The 17,514-nt window shown below is 35.5% G+C and overlaps 2 protein-coding genes across 7 annotated transcripts; both read left to right on the top strand.

Moving 5' to 3' along the window:
• The first annotated feature begins 331 nt into the window (after nucleotides 1–331).
• Nucleotides 332–16,616, top strand: LOC111399421. 6 transcript variants are annotated; one of them, XR_002703653.1, is made up of 30 exons: nucleotides 332–628; nucleotides 724–877; nucleotides 990–1,102; nucleotides 1,260–1,376; nucleotides 1,628–1,774; nucleotides 1,890–2,186; nucleotides 2,950–3,104; nucleotides 4,056–4,177; nucleotides 4,282–4,373; nucleotides 5,065–5,305; nucleotides 5,434–5,491; nucleotides 6,673–6,821; nucleotides 6,936–7,006; nucleotides 7,109–7,282; nucleotides 7,507–7,578; nucleotides 8,219–8,320; nucleotides 8,397–8,486; nucleotides 8,808–8,883; nucleotides 8,995–9,100; nucleotides 9,183–9,252; nucleotides 9,384–9,563; nucleotides 10,581–10,703; nucleotides 10,798–10,881; nucleotides 11,365–11,549; nucleotides 11,647–11,785; nucleotides 11,875–11,934; nucleotides 12,255–12,359; nucleotides 12,628–12,743; nucleotides 13,221–13,275; nucleotides 13,542–13,861. XR_002703653.1 is itself a non-coding variant. In XM_023026746.1 (29 exons), exons 1-28 carry the CDS (start codon nucleotides 509–511, stop codon nucleotides 12,739–12,741), a joined length of 3,516 nt encoding a protein of 1,171 aa, XP_022882514.1. In that variant the 5' UTR covers nucleotides 332–508; the 3' UTR covers nucleotides 12,742–12,743; nucleotides 16,556–16,616. The 6 variants fall into 6 exon arrangements, 4 of the variants coding, with proteins under 4 accessions (XP_022882514.1, XP_022882499.1, XP_022882506.1 ...); XM_023026746.1 differs by lacking the exons at nucleotides 13,221–13,275; nucleotides 13,542–13,861 and adding an exon at nucleotides 16,556–16,616; XM_023026731.1 differs by lacking the exon at nucleotides 13,221–13,275.
• LOC111406759 lies at nucleotides 16,484–17,060 on the top strand. The gene has a single exon (XM_023036138.1). The coding sequence runs from the start codon at nucleotides 16,484–16,486 to the stop codon at nucleotides 16,991–16,993; it is 510 nt and encodes a 169-aa protein (XP_022891906.1). The 3' UTR covers nucleotides 16,994–17,060.
• Nucleotides 17,061–17,514: the final 454 nt, after the last annotated feature.

Here is a 17,514-nt window from a genome sequence, read left to right as displayed (position 1 = left end):
CTCTCCATGCCAACCTATACGTCGTGGCTATGCAAATTAGTGGAAGCACATCTCCAAGTGATAAAAGGGGAGGGTGGAGAAATCCAATTTTGCTTGAAGTTGTTGCGTCAAGGGTTCGAATCTTGAAATATGGATTTGGCTCTTGGGTAAGTGCAAGTGTACAAGTAGCCTTTCACCTTGTACCCTTAGAAGCATAACATGAGATTTACCTCTCTCACGATACTCTAAAATAGGGGTAGTGGGGGACCTTAAGGTTGGGGTAACCTTAGTGGAATAACAAGGAAAGAGCTAACGTAAGCGCGCTTCCCCTTCTGGCTTCACTCTTTATAAATACCCTTACCCGACGCCCACAGTTTCAACTGTAACCCCCTCTACCTTGTTCATTGCCAACCCAGCGCGCAATTCACCACTATCTGTTGCATACACAGGAATCTATACATACAAACTGGTTTCTTTATCTCTCCACTCTCTCTATACATTCGAAGGGAAAGAGCCGGAGAAAACAGAGATGGTGTCGACGAGGCGAAATGGATCTCAGCCGTCGAATAATAATAACAATAATATCAAGAACAATAAAAATAATAAATCATCTTCCCCGTCGGAGTCTTCATCACCGAAGCGTCAAAAGGCACTCTCTCTCTATAATTTTCGCAATTTCTGAATTGTTTAACTTGGACCGTTGATTTTAAATAATTCCCTCTTTTTTATCCTTTTTCTTTATAGGGCGAGAGTAGTAATTGTATTGATAACAATTCAAAAGCGTCGGAGAAATCAACTCCGCCGGTAGAGAATCCCAATGATAACAGCTCCACCGATCCAGCACTAGAACTTCCGGCCGCAGCCTCCGTCTCTGATGCCACTCCCATAGTTGCAGAAGGCTAGAGTTTATTTAATTTTTGAAATTAAACAAATTCTTTTTCTTTGTATGTGCTCGTAAAATGCAGAAAACGTGGCGGTTATTTTTTTGGTTTCTTGTTTTGGAAATTCAGGGACCACGCCGGCTATAGTTGACAAGGCAAGGAGCTCGTCCACTTCCTGGAAACAGCATCAAGGTCGCAAAACAACCTGGCTTTGGTACAGGCTTCTCAGTGAATTCCCAAAGGTAATTCATTATCCTTTAACTAGATTTTTAATTGTTTTTGGTATAAAGTTGGCGAGTCTTCATTTATCATTTTTGTATTCTGAATGCTGAATTTTGATATCTATTTTGAGGGGGTGTTGAATTTGAACGAGAAAATGCTTTTGTTGTTTGATTGCAGAACCCAACTGTTTCATTTTGTACTACGAATTTCTCTGTGGGGTCTAGCAAACGGGCCAATCTTTCGATCCCAGATCAAACCATTAGTGCAATTTTGTGTTTCATAAGGCTTACCCAGGTATCGCTTCAATTTGGACTTGGCTGCAAAATCTTCTTTCTTGTTTTTCAGATATTATAAAGTTTCTGAAATCACAGCGAATCTTTTTAAATATATATTTATCCTTTACTTCCAATGAATGTGGCCAAGCGTTGTTACATGTTAATGAACACAGCATGTGGTTTTCTTCACATGCAGTGAGTTTGCATTCAGTTGAATTTCTTAATGTCAACATCCCATTTGAGCACTAATTGTTTGTGGAAAATGATCAGCGCGAGGGGAAATCTGTTGCAGTTCTTGAAAGCCGGGGTAGCAAAGGATGTGTGCAAGTAAATGGAAAGATGATTAAGAAAAACACTACTTGTGAGCTCAATTCAGGGGATGAGGTGATCTTTGGGTTTCTTGGGAATCATGCTTATGTATCCTTCTTATTTGTTTGCTGTAGTTACTTGTTGACTTTCATTTTCATATTCTTTCTAACTTATGTTTTGTTTTCTTTGTCCGCGTGGAGTATCCTTAATTTTATTCATAAAGATTTTCCAAGTACAGCCCGATGACCATGTAATCAAGACACCTCCACCAGATGTTCAGAGCTTAGGAAAGTTAATTCATTCCGAAAGACGAGCAGGAGATGTGTCAGCTGTAGCTGGCGCTTCAATTTTGGCATCTCTTTCAAACTCGAGGCAAGATGTATCACGTCTGAAGCCTTCATCTCAGGTTGTTACTAAAGTTTACCGAGAGAACGAGCTACCTCCTATTGTCAATGAAGATGATCTGGATGGGCAAGAAATCAATTTGACTACAAATTCAGGGAATGAAGCTGCTAGCAAGGTCCTCTCTCTTGACAGCCATTTAGACTGGCACAGAGGCAGGCAACTTAAATATTTTGGAGGAATAATTTGCTTTGCCCGTAATCATTAATATGAAAATTTTAAAAAGCCCTAGGACCCCTCACCTCTGTAAGGTGAGGCACAAGCCTCAAGACTAGACCTGCGAATTATTTCAAAAGAATATATAAAATGATAAACCATGAATCCAATTTAAAACGAACTAATAAAATTAAAAGTCTAACTTGCAACACAAACATAAAATAGTTCATTATATTAGCATATAGTAAGTTCAAATTCTTGTAACAACATTGTAGTCCATTACTACTAGAAGTAGAACAATATAGAATTCTATTATGTCATCACTACTAATGGTATAGTTTTGAGGGAATCATCAACATATTTGAGTCGCTTATCATCTTCCCCTATGAGTTTCTTATCATTCTTTGTCATTGTACCCTACTTGTAATAGTGTTAGGCTATAAAAGGAACATCACAGAAAGTTGAAGCCATTAATAAAAATTCCAAGAAGGGCAAGACGAATGAGTCCTCACCTTAAGTTGCCTTAAGGCTTGGCTTTTAGCAAGCCTCAGTAAATTGAGGCATAAGCCTTAACAAATTGTATTGAAGTTGTAAGTTTTCTAGGAGTTAGATGAAAGCCTCACGTGAAATGTGCACCTCAAGGCATAAGCTTCAGACAGCTTTTAAAATAATAATTGATATTGAATATTGTGTTCTTATTTATTGAGTAAAAATATCTGAAACAGGTCGTGGAAGAAAGAGACTGGGTTCAGTACTCAATTCCGGCGTCTCGAGCTGGGAAGTCCTTGAGAAAATCAGCACTTAGAGAAGACATACTTGCAACAATTCTTGATGGACAAAGCCTCGAAGTTTCATTCGATAACTTCCCATACTATTTGAGGTCAGCTAAATGATGGATCCTATTATACATGGAATTGGTTTTAGTGTTGTTATTTGAAATTGTTTAGAGAGCCATGTCTGCATTGGACAAATTATCACGTCTGTGCCAGTTAGGGCTAGACATGGTTCAACTCAGTTCGATTCTAACGAGAATGGAATTGGACTCGAAATTTTCGAGTATTTAGTAAGTAGAATCGTGGGGCCTAAATTTAATTGTGTAACCATTCGGGTTCAATTTAACAAATGAAATGTTCAATCTTATAATTAAATTTTTTTAATATTTACAAAACTACATTAATTCAACAAATGACATGTTCAGCCTTGGCTCTTACAAAATAACGTAGTTCAATTTTATGTATCTTTTGCATATTTCTTTGCTGAGTTTTTCATAAATTTGATTGTTAAAATCATAGAAATAAAAAGATAGCGAGCTCACAATAATTAAAAGAGGTGTTGTCGAGAAGAAAAAATTCGATTTCTCCACAATGGTAGAAACGACGCTACGGTAGAATAACATATTTGGGTAAAACTTAGATCAATTTGATTAAGTTGGGTTTGGACTGAAAATTAAAAATAATAAAATCATATTTTTGAATTTAAGCTAAATTAACTAGTTAGTAAATTTATTTAAAAAAAATATTTTGGCTTATTTAAAATAAATAAATTTAAAAAATTAGGGAAATTCGATTCTTATTCGATTTTTTGTTCTTGATCTAGAATTGAGAATTGAACTGAATCCCTCGATTTTCGATTCAAATACCTGTTCGGATATTTAATTTAAGATGAACCTCTTGATTCGGTTCGATTCGGGAGTTTTGTCCAGCACTAGTGCCAGTTGACTAGTTGCTACTATATCTGTCTCCAATTTAAAAATACTGGACAACAAAATGTGCATTCTTTTGTTTAGGCATTCTGTTAATTTCTGAATGCTTTTATTTTATCCAACTTGCAGCGAGAACACAAAAAATGTGCTGATTGCTGCTTCATATGTACACCTGAAGCGCAAGGGTCAAGTTAAATGTATTTCCGAGTTTCCAAATCTGAACCCCAGAATCTTACTTACTGGTCCAGCAGGTCTCTTATTGTTTAGATATTTGTTTGCATAATTTCACTCACTCTATAAATGCTTTATTGACGCCAAGTTTGAACCTTGTAACATGTTCATATTTGTTTTTTAGGATCTGATATATATCAAGAGATACTTGCAAAGGCGCTTGCTCATCATTTTGGGGCTAAATTGCTTTTATTTGACAGCCATTCATTTGTGGATGTACGATGAGACCTTGTGATTTTTAATGACAATTTTAAACTATGTTCAACCTCTGTTTGTTCAGCAATTTATTTATTTATTTATTATTATTATTATTTTTTACATGCAAAAGTCTTTCAGTGTCATGCATATGTTCTTCTGACAAAGTAGTTTGACAAGCTCTCACGGCAATTTTTGGCTGAATTGATTTTTGGCCACTTCTATGATAGACACTTATATTTATTGCTATAGCATTCTGAGTTATGCATATCTTCGGAACACGATCGAGAAGTCTATTTGTAAGATGTAAGTGTTGATTGGTCATTATGGACAAGTCTAGATTACCTTCATAGAAATAAGCATAGATGAATATCTTGAGTGTGCGTAACCATTTGCAATCCGTAATTATATATATTTGCTTCATTACAAGGACCGTTTACACATGTAATCTTGGAGCCTATATTTTTTGCATTAGTGTAGGCTAAGAAAGTATCGAGTATAAAACAACCATCGAAGATTATATAAAAAATGCATTTTACCATATTAGTGATGCCGAAAATATTTTAAGCTCAAATATATGGAGGTTTGTTGCTTTGTTGGATTGTTTCTTGGTCTTGCAATTTCCATTGTCCACTATCTAAATTGAGATCATAGCATCAGCAGGACAAAAAAATGTTTAGCTTGTCATTAGTCAGTTGTTTTTGTCTTGTAGGGTTTATCTGCCAAGGAAACTTACCTATTAAGAGAGGGTTACAATGTAGAAGAAGTCAGCAATAATACTAAGCAAGTTCCTCGTTCCTCAGATTTGGCCAAGGGCATGGAACTTTCATCTGGTGAAACAAATATTCCGGATTCTTCAAATTTTCCTCTTGGCTCAGACTCCCAGACAAAATTGGAAACTGACAATTTACCCACTTTATGGAATGCAGCTAGGAAATCCTCGGTTAAATATGGCAAGTTTCTTCGTGCTTTATGTTATAGAGGAATTTATTTTGCTCACAGTGTCCATTAAAAGAAATAACAATGTTTCTTATACTTTTACCTTGTCTCCGTGTATATCTCCGTGTTGATAAATTTTTAGGCGATAGAGTTAAATTCATTGGTCCAGCTTCTGGAGGTTTGCATTCAACTTCTGCCAGGTATATTGTAATATATTACCTTTCTTATTAATAGGCTTTTTAATAGAAACTTTTGTTGGTAATTGATGCTGGATTCAGGTTTCTTCATTTAGTAAAAGTCAATTCTTTGATGCAAGTTTTGGGTGGTGGTTTTAATAGTAGATGGCCTCCTGCAGTAGTAGCTGTTAATTTCAAAGTGGGTTAGTAGCATGCCATTAATATATATCTAGATGTGTTTTTCCTTGTTTTAAACTGGGGTTTCATATTTTCTGAAAGGGCAACTGGTTCACTTGTGCATATTCTTTGCGCAAATTTTAGGTGTTAGTTTTTACAGTAGACGAATTTTTGCAGTGCTATTCGCTGTTAATTTTAGAGTTGTCTTGTATCTTGTCAGTAAAATGTATCAAAATGCATAATTGATATGAATAATGGGGAAAACCAGTACATCATTGTACAGATTTCTTGAACGCGTGGGGGGAGTTTGCATTCCTGTGACCTTTATCCTGATCTGTAGATGTATAAATGGGAAACATGCCATTAAGTTTACTAATTTTATAAGATATTAATTTCTCTGGATTGGCATGCAGATCATGTGTATATCCTTTTCTGTAGTGACAGCTTATTAATTACAACAGCTGATTTCGCTTTCACATCTCTTTTTCTGGTTTTTTTGAGCCCACAAAAGGAGACGGGGATAGAGGGAAAGAAAGAGACTCTCTTGAGTCCTTTTTTTTGGGCTGAAAGCACGATCAGAGATATTCAGATGCTAACCTGTCATTTTGTTACTAAAACCTCTTCATGCGACTGCAACAATGAATGCTTGAAGATGAATTAATCTTCCAGAAGGTCTAGTGACTTTTATTTGAGAAACAACAAATCTATGTTAGGTCCTATGTTTAATTCAAGTGATTTCATTAGTTACTTTGCTGCAATTGGCACTAGGCACTTGTTAACTGGCCGCAGAAGTAGAATATACACGTTTTAAGCATATTCTTGTGAAAGTTACTTTGGCATCTTATATAGGGTCTATGAGGTAATTTACTTCTTGTTTTGTTTTAAAGGGGGTTTGATTTTTTATGATCACATCTGTTGTATTTCAGTTGCACCCTTTTCTGGAACTTTTTAGTATGATCTTATAACAAAGAAAGGTGCAATATGAGTTAACTCAACGTTTGTGAAATAACACTTAGCTGCATCATTAGGGGCCCAATTCCTGGAATGCGAGGAAAGGTACTATTACCATTTGAAGACAATTCCTCGTCAAAAATTGGTGTGAGATTCGATAAATCCATGCCTGATGGTGTTGATTTAGGGGGTCTATGTGATAATGGTCATGGATTCTTCTGCAATGGTAATGTGCAGCCTTGCTTTTATTTTTGAATTCAAGTGTACTCTTGTGCAATGGAAAATTCCTAATTTCCCTTCTCTCCAATCACTTTTTCTCTCTCTTGCTTCCACTCTCCAGCCACTGAACTCTGCTTGGATACCTCAGGGGTGGAGGATCTAGACAAGTTACTCATTGACACAATGTTTGAGGTGGGCTTATTAATATGTTCAAATAAATTATATCCTCATGATTTCTTTTGAGTGCTCATTGAACTTTTGTATCTAACAATTAATTTTACTCCCCATTACTAGACTGTATTTGAGGTGAGCAGAGATTCCCCCTTCATACTGTTCTTGAAAGATGCTGAGAAATCTGTGGCTGGAAATTCCGGATTATGTGTAACATTTAGAAACAAGCTGGAGAAGATTCCTGATAATGTTGTCATTATTGGTTCTCACACTCAGAATGACAATCGTAAAGAAAAGGTAGTGTTGTTTGGATGAGTTGTTGCCACTGTTTTGTTGTTTGATCTTATCTATGATACACATTATTCACATTTAGAAATCTTCTTGCTTCATGTTGGTTTGAAGTTGCATGTTCTGGAATTCAACACCTTTTGGTTCTTAATTAAAATGGAGTCTAAGTGCATTTTGTATCTTGTCTCATCTAGTTAAGAGTAGGAACTGAAGATAGTTTTTCCATCGTGCAGTTACATCCTAGCAGTTTGCTTTTCACCAAATTTAGCAGCAATCATACAGCTTTATTTGACTTGGCTTTCCCTGTAAGGAGCTCTCTTTCTTTACTGTCATATTTTGAAATATTCATCCTGCTATGTGGTTTGTGCTTTGCAGAACAAAGCCAGTTTAATCTTATGTCATGTAATTTTTATCTGTGTGCCACAGCATTGACTTTGCTAATGTATCTTATTTGTCTCACCTAAAGAATCTTTCTCAAGTTGGACATTAGTTTCTCTTATTATTATTGTTAATTTATCACGGGATTTTCCCTCACGATAAAACTTTTTTTTTTTTCTTTTTCTTTTTTTTTTTTTTCTCTTTTTTGGTGGGGGAGTGGGGTTTGGGAAACCACATGATTTGTCCTGTGAAAAGAGTAAACTTATCAGAAAGGGTTTGCATTGTACTAAATCTCTTAAATAATGATATTCCATTGGGTCAGAAGTGCCTTTGGAAACCATCGAAGTTTTTACACCAATTGAGGTGTCCTTGCTGGATCTGGTTATGTATGTAACTTCGGCCTTCATGAGGTTGTGTATAGGTGTCTGATGTGTGTGTTGGTTCTTTTCTTAATAGATCTGATCATTATGAATGTGCACTTTGTATCATTTCTTGTATGTAGCTTATTGTTCTCTGCATTGATTGTTCGCATACTGGAGTCACATGGTCTACTTTTTATTACCACAGGATAGTTTGGGGAGATTGCATGACAAAGGAAAGGACGTTTCCAAGGCAACCAAATTTCTATCCAAACTTTTCCTCAATAAAGTGACCATTCACGCACCTCAGGTTTGTTCCTGAAATTCTGAGTGTTATGGCCTTTTGCCATTTAAACTATGTAATGATACTTTACTTGCCATTGTAGGATGAAGCACTCCTAGTTAGTTGGAAGCAGCAATTGGAACAAGATGTTGAAACCCTAAAACTGAAAGCAAATCTCAACAATTTAAGAAATGTGAGAGATCCTCTTCATCATAACAATAACTGTAGCATATTTTGTTATTCAGTCCGAATTTGATGCTTGTCCAGTTATCCTTTATCATTCTGAGCATGCCAAATAACTCCAGACGTGGATCTTTTTATTTCTTATTTTTTGGCAGAATTCTGTTCATTAGAACTATATAAAAACACAATGCTGAAGAAGATTCCAGTGACCCGTATTTTTTTGAATTTACTAGTTCGTGCATCTGTAATTTCTTTACGATATTTGAGCACAGCAATGCAGAGACTCACTTTATATTTTGCGGGTTGAATTGCTTCACGTTTTTACATATAGGTCCTGAGTCTTCATGATATGGAGTGTGATGGACTTGATACGTCGTGCATTAAAGATCAGACACTTACAAATGAGAGTAACTTTTTGCCCCTGTGTTAGATGACAAATATTCTGATTCGTCAAACAATTGAGTTTCCAGAATGGGTGAACAAGAATTGAATACATAGTTTTTTGAAACCTTTTGAAGGTGCCGAAAAGGTAGTTGGATGGGCTTTATGTCATCACTTGACAAGGAACCCTGAAGCTGATGCAGATGCAGATGCAGACGCCAAGATTGTTTTATCTACTGAGAGGTAAAAGGAGTAGCCACTTAAAATTTTATGGATGGCTAACTAAATTAGTTATTGGAACTAAACTGGCATGACACTTGAGCAGTATCCGGTATGGGATAGGAATACTGCAAGCAATCCAGAATGAATCCAAAAGTTTAAAGAAGTCTCTTAAGGTGATACTCGCATTTCTTGACATCGGAGAATTTTTTTATTGAACTTTAGACTTTTGTTGGACATATTTTATTGTGATTACTTGCTCCATATTTTTAGAGGCTTATAGATTTGCTTTTTCTGTCTTACCTAGGATGTTGTGACGGAGAACGAGTTCGAGAAAAGGCTTCTGGCAGATGTTATCGCTTCCAGTGATATTGGTGTGACATTTGACGCTATTGGAGCACTTGAAAATGTCAAGGATACATTGAAGGAGCTGGTGATGCTTCCTTTACAGAGGCCCGAACTTTTCTGCAAGGGTCAATTGACCAAGGTTTTAACATCTCTACATGATGGAGAGTTTAAGTTACAAAATGCATGAGTGTTCGTTTGATATTCTTTGTGTTGTTTAATTGTCTTGGTTAACTGTATCCTCTTTTCCTTTTCTGTTTCTCATATTACTGTCCCCTCTTTAACATCTGTATTAGGAAACTTATATAGTGATCTCTCTTGATGTTATTTTCTTAGTCGCGAATTATCTTGCTTTTATAGGTCACTTTATCTCTGCTTGCATTCCCCCCATAAAAAATTAATTCCCATGATATATGATATCAATTTTTAATTAAAAACTGAGATGAGTCCCTGAGTTAAGGGTGGTTATATTCCCACCACATTTTAATCACATTAAAGGTCATTAACCTTTATTCATTATCACACTTATATCAACATTTTTCTCCATCGCATTCTTATTTTTAACGATAAGAAAATCTTGCCCTTTATCATGATTTTCTTCCAAAAATATTATTGATGTTCTTTAAAACGAGGACAAATATTTAATCACATTTTTGCAGTATTATTTGTTCCACTTATTCAAAAATAAAATGGATAAATGAGTCTTTTTACTCTTATCTTAAAGAAAATTTTGGAGCGAAACCATAATCAGGAGTAATTTATGTTAATTTGAAAATAAGAATGCGATAAAAAAAGTTAGAGACATAAATGTGATGATGTGTAAAGTATATGAGCCTTTCATATAATTAAAATGTAGTTTAGTTATTAAAAATTGTGGTGTGAATATATTTAGCCCCAAGTTTATCCTATATATTGAAATGGTCTCATGATTAAGACTATTGCACATTTGCTTACGAGCTTCAGTAGTTTAAAACAAGAGCAAAATTTTCTGATATTTGGTTGACACTGGGCAGATATTCTCCCGTGCTCCTAAATGCCATTTTTCTGGCCTACTCTGAGCTTCTAGTATTTTCTGCCTGCTTTCTAGCAATGTGTCTAGAAGTCATCTTAGGTGCCCAAAGAACCTCTCAATTCAATTTTATTTATTTTTCATTTGCAGCCCTGCAAGGGTATACTTTTTTTTGGCCCTCCTGGAACAGGAAAGACCATGCTTGCAAAGGCTGTTGCCACTGACGCTGGTGCTAACTTCATCAACATTTCTATGTCGAGCATTTCTTCAAAGGTAGATTCATCAGGGTGCTTTTTTGATAATTATTTATGAGATCATTTGATGATTCTGTTTTATATATTTAACTTGCAGTTTTCCCTTACTGCAGTGGTTTGGTGAGGGAGAGAAGTATGTGAAGGCTGTGTTCTCGCTTGCAAGCAAAATTGCTCCTAGTATTGTATTTGTTGATGAGGTATGCCTACATTACATGTTTGTACAATTAAACCCGTGCATATCTATTTAGGGAAAATTATGCCATTGTTCCCCAAACTTTAAAAAGAATCGAGTTAGTTCTTAACATTTCATTATAATTGCACTGTCACATACCAACCACAGAAGCCATTTAAATCTTCTTTATATCGTCATGTGACCTTCATAGAAACTTGTCTCTCCTCAAATTTCTAGGAACCAATCCAAGTTGAATAAAACCTAGCTTCATAAAGTTGGACATATGAGGGACACTACATGGTTTAATAGAGATTTGGATGATATTCATTGTTTGGGATTGATTATGCACTACAATATTAAGTTGAGCACAACTTGCTTCTTTTTAAATGTTGGGGGACTAACTTGCTACTTGGATAATAGGTTGAGAACCAATGGTGCAGTTTTTCATATTTATTAATTTGAATCTTATACATAAGATTGACTTTGTGAGCTTTTATTTTCTTAAAAGGTTGATAGCATGCTTGGCCGGAGGGAAAGCCCAGGAGAGCATGAAGCCATGCGTAAAATGAAAAATGAATTCATGGTGAACTGGGATGGACTGAGAACAAAAGATACAGAACGGGTTTTGGTGCTTGCTGCCACAAACAGGCCATTTGACCTTGATGAGGCTGTAATAAGACGGCTTCCGCGTAGGTAAATCAATATGAGGAATCTTTCTGCATTTCTTACTTCAGTTGTGAAACTTTCATTATTTTTCTGATGTTGTTGCTTCTGTTGTGTTATACCTTAGATTGATGGTCAACTTGCCGGATGCTGCTAATAGAGCAAAGATTTTGAAAGTGATACTCGCAAAGGAGGACTTGTCTCCTAATGTTGATCTGAATTCTGTTGCAAGTATGACCAATGGATATTCTGGAAGTGACCTAAAGGTTGTGTTCTTTTGGAGAATCAATATTCTTTTAGTCTTGTCCATGATTTGAGGATCTATGCTTTCTGTAATTCAATTTTTATCCTGTAGAATTTATGCATTACGGCTGCACATCGTCCAATTAGAGAACTTTTGAAAAGGGAAAAGAAGGTATGTTTACTATGGATTATACGAGCTTTACTGCTGATCAATCTCAATAGATAGTTAAAACATCAAACATCAATTTTCAAGGGGATGAAATGATAATTTGTACCTTTTGGGGGCATGTTTTTTAAGCTGGTACGGTGTTTTACCAAACTATGTCCTTAAGATGTTAGTTCTTTTTTTTGTTGATTGCCAACAGGCAACGTGAATCATGAATATAGACATGGCATTCTCTTCAGATCAAAATTACTGAAGAAAATGTCATATTGTCATTGCTTATCAGCAATAAATGACAGCCATCGACTTACATTTAGAGATAATGATAGGATCAAGCTGCTGCTCTTGAAGAAGGTAAACCTCTGCCAGCTTTGATGGGGAGTGCTGATATTCGGCCATTGAACATAGATGACTTCAGATTTGCTCATGAGCAAGTGAGTCGAAAATTGCAATTTTTATTTATTTATTTATTTTTTGAAAATTCTTGTTTATGATGTATGGCATAGCATAGAAGATTTTTCTTGAAAAATGGGTTTGAGTTTTTCTGAAAGTTACTTTGTTTCTGGACTTTTAAGTTAAAAAAATTCCTTTTCTAAATGAGTCTTTACTCACTTTCCTAAAGATACTTCTTTTTTTTTTTTCAATCCTATCGAAACATGCTCCTGGTTGTCCTTTAAGCTGAACTTTTGATTGTGGGCGTAGGTATGTGCAAGTGTTTCATCAGAGTCTATAAACATGACCGAGCTTCTTCAGTGGAATGAACTATATGGCGACGGGGGCTCTCGACGGAAGAAATCCCTTAGCTATTTCATGTAAAGGTGAATTTTTCTGTACAAACATTTCGTTTTATTCATCAATTCCTTGCTTTCATCCTGAACCTTGAGCTGATTGCTGCACCGTTGGATGTGCTGTGAAGTTATAGACTCATAGAATGCAAGGTTTTTTGATCTATAGATGCATTCCTGTGAATTGGAGATGGTGTAAGGGTATAGTAACCTCCTAAGTTGATGAAGGCTGCTCCTGCCTTTGTTTTGTTTCCCATCTACCGATCTACGTGCCGTCAATTAGGAAAATATAATGTTCAAATATAGTAGAAGTATCAAAGAAAATCTACTTAATTCAATCCATGTATAATATATGTCTCTACTTCTTTATAATTAATGAACCACATAATAAGTAATCAAATCTGGTTTCCTTTAGCTAGTGCAAGGTCGTGTGGCTGAATGCCTGAATCTCCTACAAGTAATGATTTGAGGTTTCGGGAAGTTCTGTGAATGAAGTTTTTGGTGTTGTAGAAGGACTTTGAGCAGCATTTTTGGGGCTTAATTTTGTTCTGCAGCGTCTGTTAAGTTAAGGAGACAATTACAAGTTTCTAGTGATGTTTGACACACTGGACTAGGTATTACAATAAGCATGATTTTAGCTGACTTTTCTTCTTCAATACTGTTCACTTTATTAAGTCCCTGTTTGGAAGAAATTAAATCTAGATTTTAAGTTATGTCAAACTCAATAATTAATTTTAACGTGTTTTATGGGGTCCACGACTTTTCAACCATACATTTCATTAATTTTCATCAAAATTTATTGCAAATTTGATTTTAATTTCCACCAAACAGGGGCTAAATAAGTCAAATCAGGCTGGGCTATGCTGTTTTACTCCTCTAATTCAATCTCATCAGGGCCACGATAGTGTTCAACCTCCAATGTGCCTTAGCGACGAAAAACAGCCCTGTTCTTCCCCTCTATCTTCGTGTTTAACATGTATCCAAGTTTAGGCAACTTGTTTTGATGTACGAACATTTTTGGGTAGGTACCAAGAAATTTTGTACTCGTATCTTGTCGAATAAATATGACTCCTTGAACCCCTTCCATTGCATTACAAGGTTACAAACAACAATGTTAGATGTATATTAAAAGTTTGGCATTGTTGTTGACATTCCATTGTTTTCAAAAAAAGTGTTGGCAGCAAGAGAGAGAGAAAGAGAGTGTGTGTGTGTCAATCTGTCCAACGTGATGTCACCACGTGGCACAATATAAAGAATAATGTCAAACTTAGTGTACACATAGCATGGTTCGGTTAGAAATCTTACTAGCCGAGGTTGACAAGAAATACTGAAATAGTGTCACCGAAGTAGTGGACCATTTCTAACTTTCTGCGACATATTAGCTTGCTTTATTTATTAAGATTTCTGGTGTATGTTGTCCAAACTAACTAAAATAGTTTTAAAAAGCTTTGCAAAAGAATTTTAAAATGTTGTTTATTCTTTATTATATATGGATTTGGGTTCAGGTATCACTCGGTCACATGCTAAGTTCATCTATTATCAACTACAAGTTGTGTCACCAACTAAATTTAGCAACAACGTATTCCTTTCTTTCCCTTTCTATTGGTGTAATTGAATCTTGAGGTACTTTCTTGCTGACTTGAAATATAAAAAGTAAAGTCCCTTATTAAATTATGAACTGAAGTAAATAAATCCTGATATACTTTATGAAGTAAAATTAAAGAGAAATTTCCAATCTTGTAACTTGTTTTACTATACGAACCAATTTACAAGGCTTTCTTGTCCAATCTTATAAAAAAAAAATAAAAAAAAAATGGTCTTAGCCCCGTATGTACATAAATGGACCATGTGAGAGGTGTAGACACTCCTACGTAAATAAAAGAAGTTCACTTTTAACTTAAAAATACTCAATTGATATCGTCATTACGTCTAAAGAAACTTTCTTAAACTCAATTTCAGCATAAGCGTGCTCAATTGATTATGCAGCATTACTTTTTAACTTCTTTCCACCTACAGAAGTTCGAAAAACAAATATTTTTCCTCTCGCTCTCTCTCCCTAACCCCCGTTTCCAAGAAAAAAGGTTGGGTTTAAGCCTAACTGGCGGCACGTGTGAACTGGATGCTCTGCGCACAAATCTTCCATCCTAAATGATGAGAGACGAGTGATCCAAAGTATAAAATTCAGTAACACCCAACCATCCCACCTATCCCACTTATCCCTACCCTACTGTGCCCCTCCCACGTGCCACTCTGCTAGAAGCGTAGGCTTTATATGGAGAAAAGCTAATAGCTTTTATAGAAAACTGCACTACTTAAAATCACAATATTGCATTAGTAACGAGATAGTCTTCAATATTGTAAATTGATTTTCTTACACAATTAATCTTCAACGATGCAAAGTATTGAAGCTAGTGTAAATTATCATACGACTCTCTAGGAAATTCGTGACTTTAAATTCTTGAAATGTCAATCTAAGTTAGGAAACCAAAACTTATGTGAGGATCACAAGAAGATTTAAGCTCCCGTTTCTCTCATTTTTTGAAGAATGAGTTGAAAAAATAAATCGTTACGGGTCCCACACAAGATATAAAAATTCAAATTTGGTGGCTTGATGTGATGGATAACGGTCATATTATTCATTTTAATGAGGAAAGAATGAGAACCAAATAGGGGCATAATAAATTTTTTAAAGGTCAAGGACCAACTTAAATTAGGGTGATATATTGGGGTGACAGTGCAAATTTCTCTAGCTTTTTAAAGCGAGAGGGCCGACAACTAGGGGCCTACTATCCATCAAGAAAATTGCACTTAACCAAAAAGCCCTCTTAGGGCTCAAACCACATCACGCACTTTGCACGTGCAAGTGAAATTATTACTAATCTCCCTTTCCATAATCAATTATTTAAGTCAATTATTAAACAAATAGTTATACTTTCCAAAAATAAAATATGAAAATTAAATCTCCATTCAATTTTTTCCATGATCAATAGGAATTAGGAATTCATCATCTTTCGGTAAAATTCGTATGCATTTCATTCTGCTTGATAAATTGATATATATTTGATACTTGTGCGATACGATATACAAGATTGAAAAATATTAAATAAAAAATAAAATTAAAATCTTGTGCACAGTACTTGTTATAATAAATATTTTACATACATATATATAAAAGCAAAGAGGTTGGCAAATGACATTTGAGTTTATATTGTTCAATCTTACATAAGAAACTACGAACATGCATGTTTGATGTGTTCGATTAATAGAAAAATATATGAGCCTGTTTGTGAGTGATTTTGAGAATTGATTTTTTGACCTTTAGGAGAAAAGTGGGATTCACCTGTGAGAGAAGAAGTCAAATATGACAGCCAGAATAGTGAAATAACGGTAAAAAAAATCAATTTTTTGGGGCAAAAAATCGCTCCCAAACAAGCTGATAAACATGTTGTACATCTTTCTTTCTTTATTATATTTACTTATATCTCGTCCAACTTATAATTGAATTAAAAAAATTATTACAAAAAAAAAACAAAAAAAAAAAAACAATTCTAAGGAAGGTTGAGTTCAATGTATTGTAAACAAACTTTATGAAGTACTAATGTAAGTGATTAAAGAGTGAGGACGCAAAGTTTGGAATCATGGGTCTAATGATGCTAAAATAGTATAGTCATTTTGCATGGGATATATGAGAATTTCCGAAAGTACCCTTGCGATGAGATTCTTATTTAAAGCCCCACATTGCGTAAGCCTAGTCCCTCACATTATTTTCTTCAATGGAAGAACATCTCAAAGAACTGCAGCTACTATCCAGTACTAATCCACACACTGCACCTTCTTCATCACAGGCTTCATCCTGGCCGTTGGATTCGTCGACTAAATTCCGATCACGGGATCACTTCGATGGTCCATCACTAGACCTTCAGTTGTCAGTAAGTGTCAACCCACTCAAGCCACCATCAGATTGTGTTGTAATAAGAAGAGTTAAAGATTACAGTGACGTGAAGAAGTTTGATTCTAGCAATATTGAGGCCTTGAAATGGCATGCGGCTGAGCAAATTCAACTGGCGGCAACGGAGAAGGCTTACGCAGAGCGTGTGAGGGAGCTTTCGAGAAGAGAAATGGAGATGGCCGAGTCTGAATTTGCTCGTGCTCGGGCCCTATGGGAACGAGCACGAGAAGAGGTTGAGAAGGCAGAGAAAATGAAGGAAAAGGCCGTTGGAAAGATGGATTCAAGATGCTTGGAAATCACTTGCCAATCTTGTAGACAAAAGTTTCTACCTTAAAAAATGCTAACTACAACTTTTGAGTCCATATAGTGAGTTGAAGTTTGTTCAACTTCACGTGATGAGTTTGAAGTATTGAGTGTATGAAGGGATTACTCCCGTTTTAAGATGGATCCTAACCCTTATATGTTGGTTTATATTTTCATCTTTATTCATTGTGAGATTTTATCCCTTAACATGACATTGCAAGATAGATGATCGTTTGAGCAAATCAATTTTGAAATCAACGTGCTTATTTTTTGGAGTTTTAATTGAATCGAATTGTTCGTTGTAGTTTAATGGGCCGATGCCAAAAACTTGTTACATGTTTTCCACAACGTAAATTATACCGCAAGTATACGGCGTTAAATTTTGTGATATAAGATCGAGTACAGATGTCGAACCCATAGGGATTGAAATCAAACTCCTACTTAGTACTATAATTATTTGTCTCTATTTTATCTAAAAGATCAGATTTTTAAATCAATATTTTTAGATAAGCAAACCGTTTGAAGTTTAGATGCGTCATGGTACTCTTTCTA

The sequence above is a fragment of the Olea europaea genome, chromosome 1, assembly GCF_002742605.1.
Source record: "Olea europaea var. sylvestris chromosome 1, O_europaea_v1, whole genome shotgun sequence".
Lineage (NCBI taxonomy): Eukaryota > Viridiplantae > Streptophyta > Magnoliopsida > Lamiales > Oleaceae > Olea > Olea europaea.
This window is presented reverse-complemented; position numbering and strand designations above follow the sequence as displayed.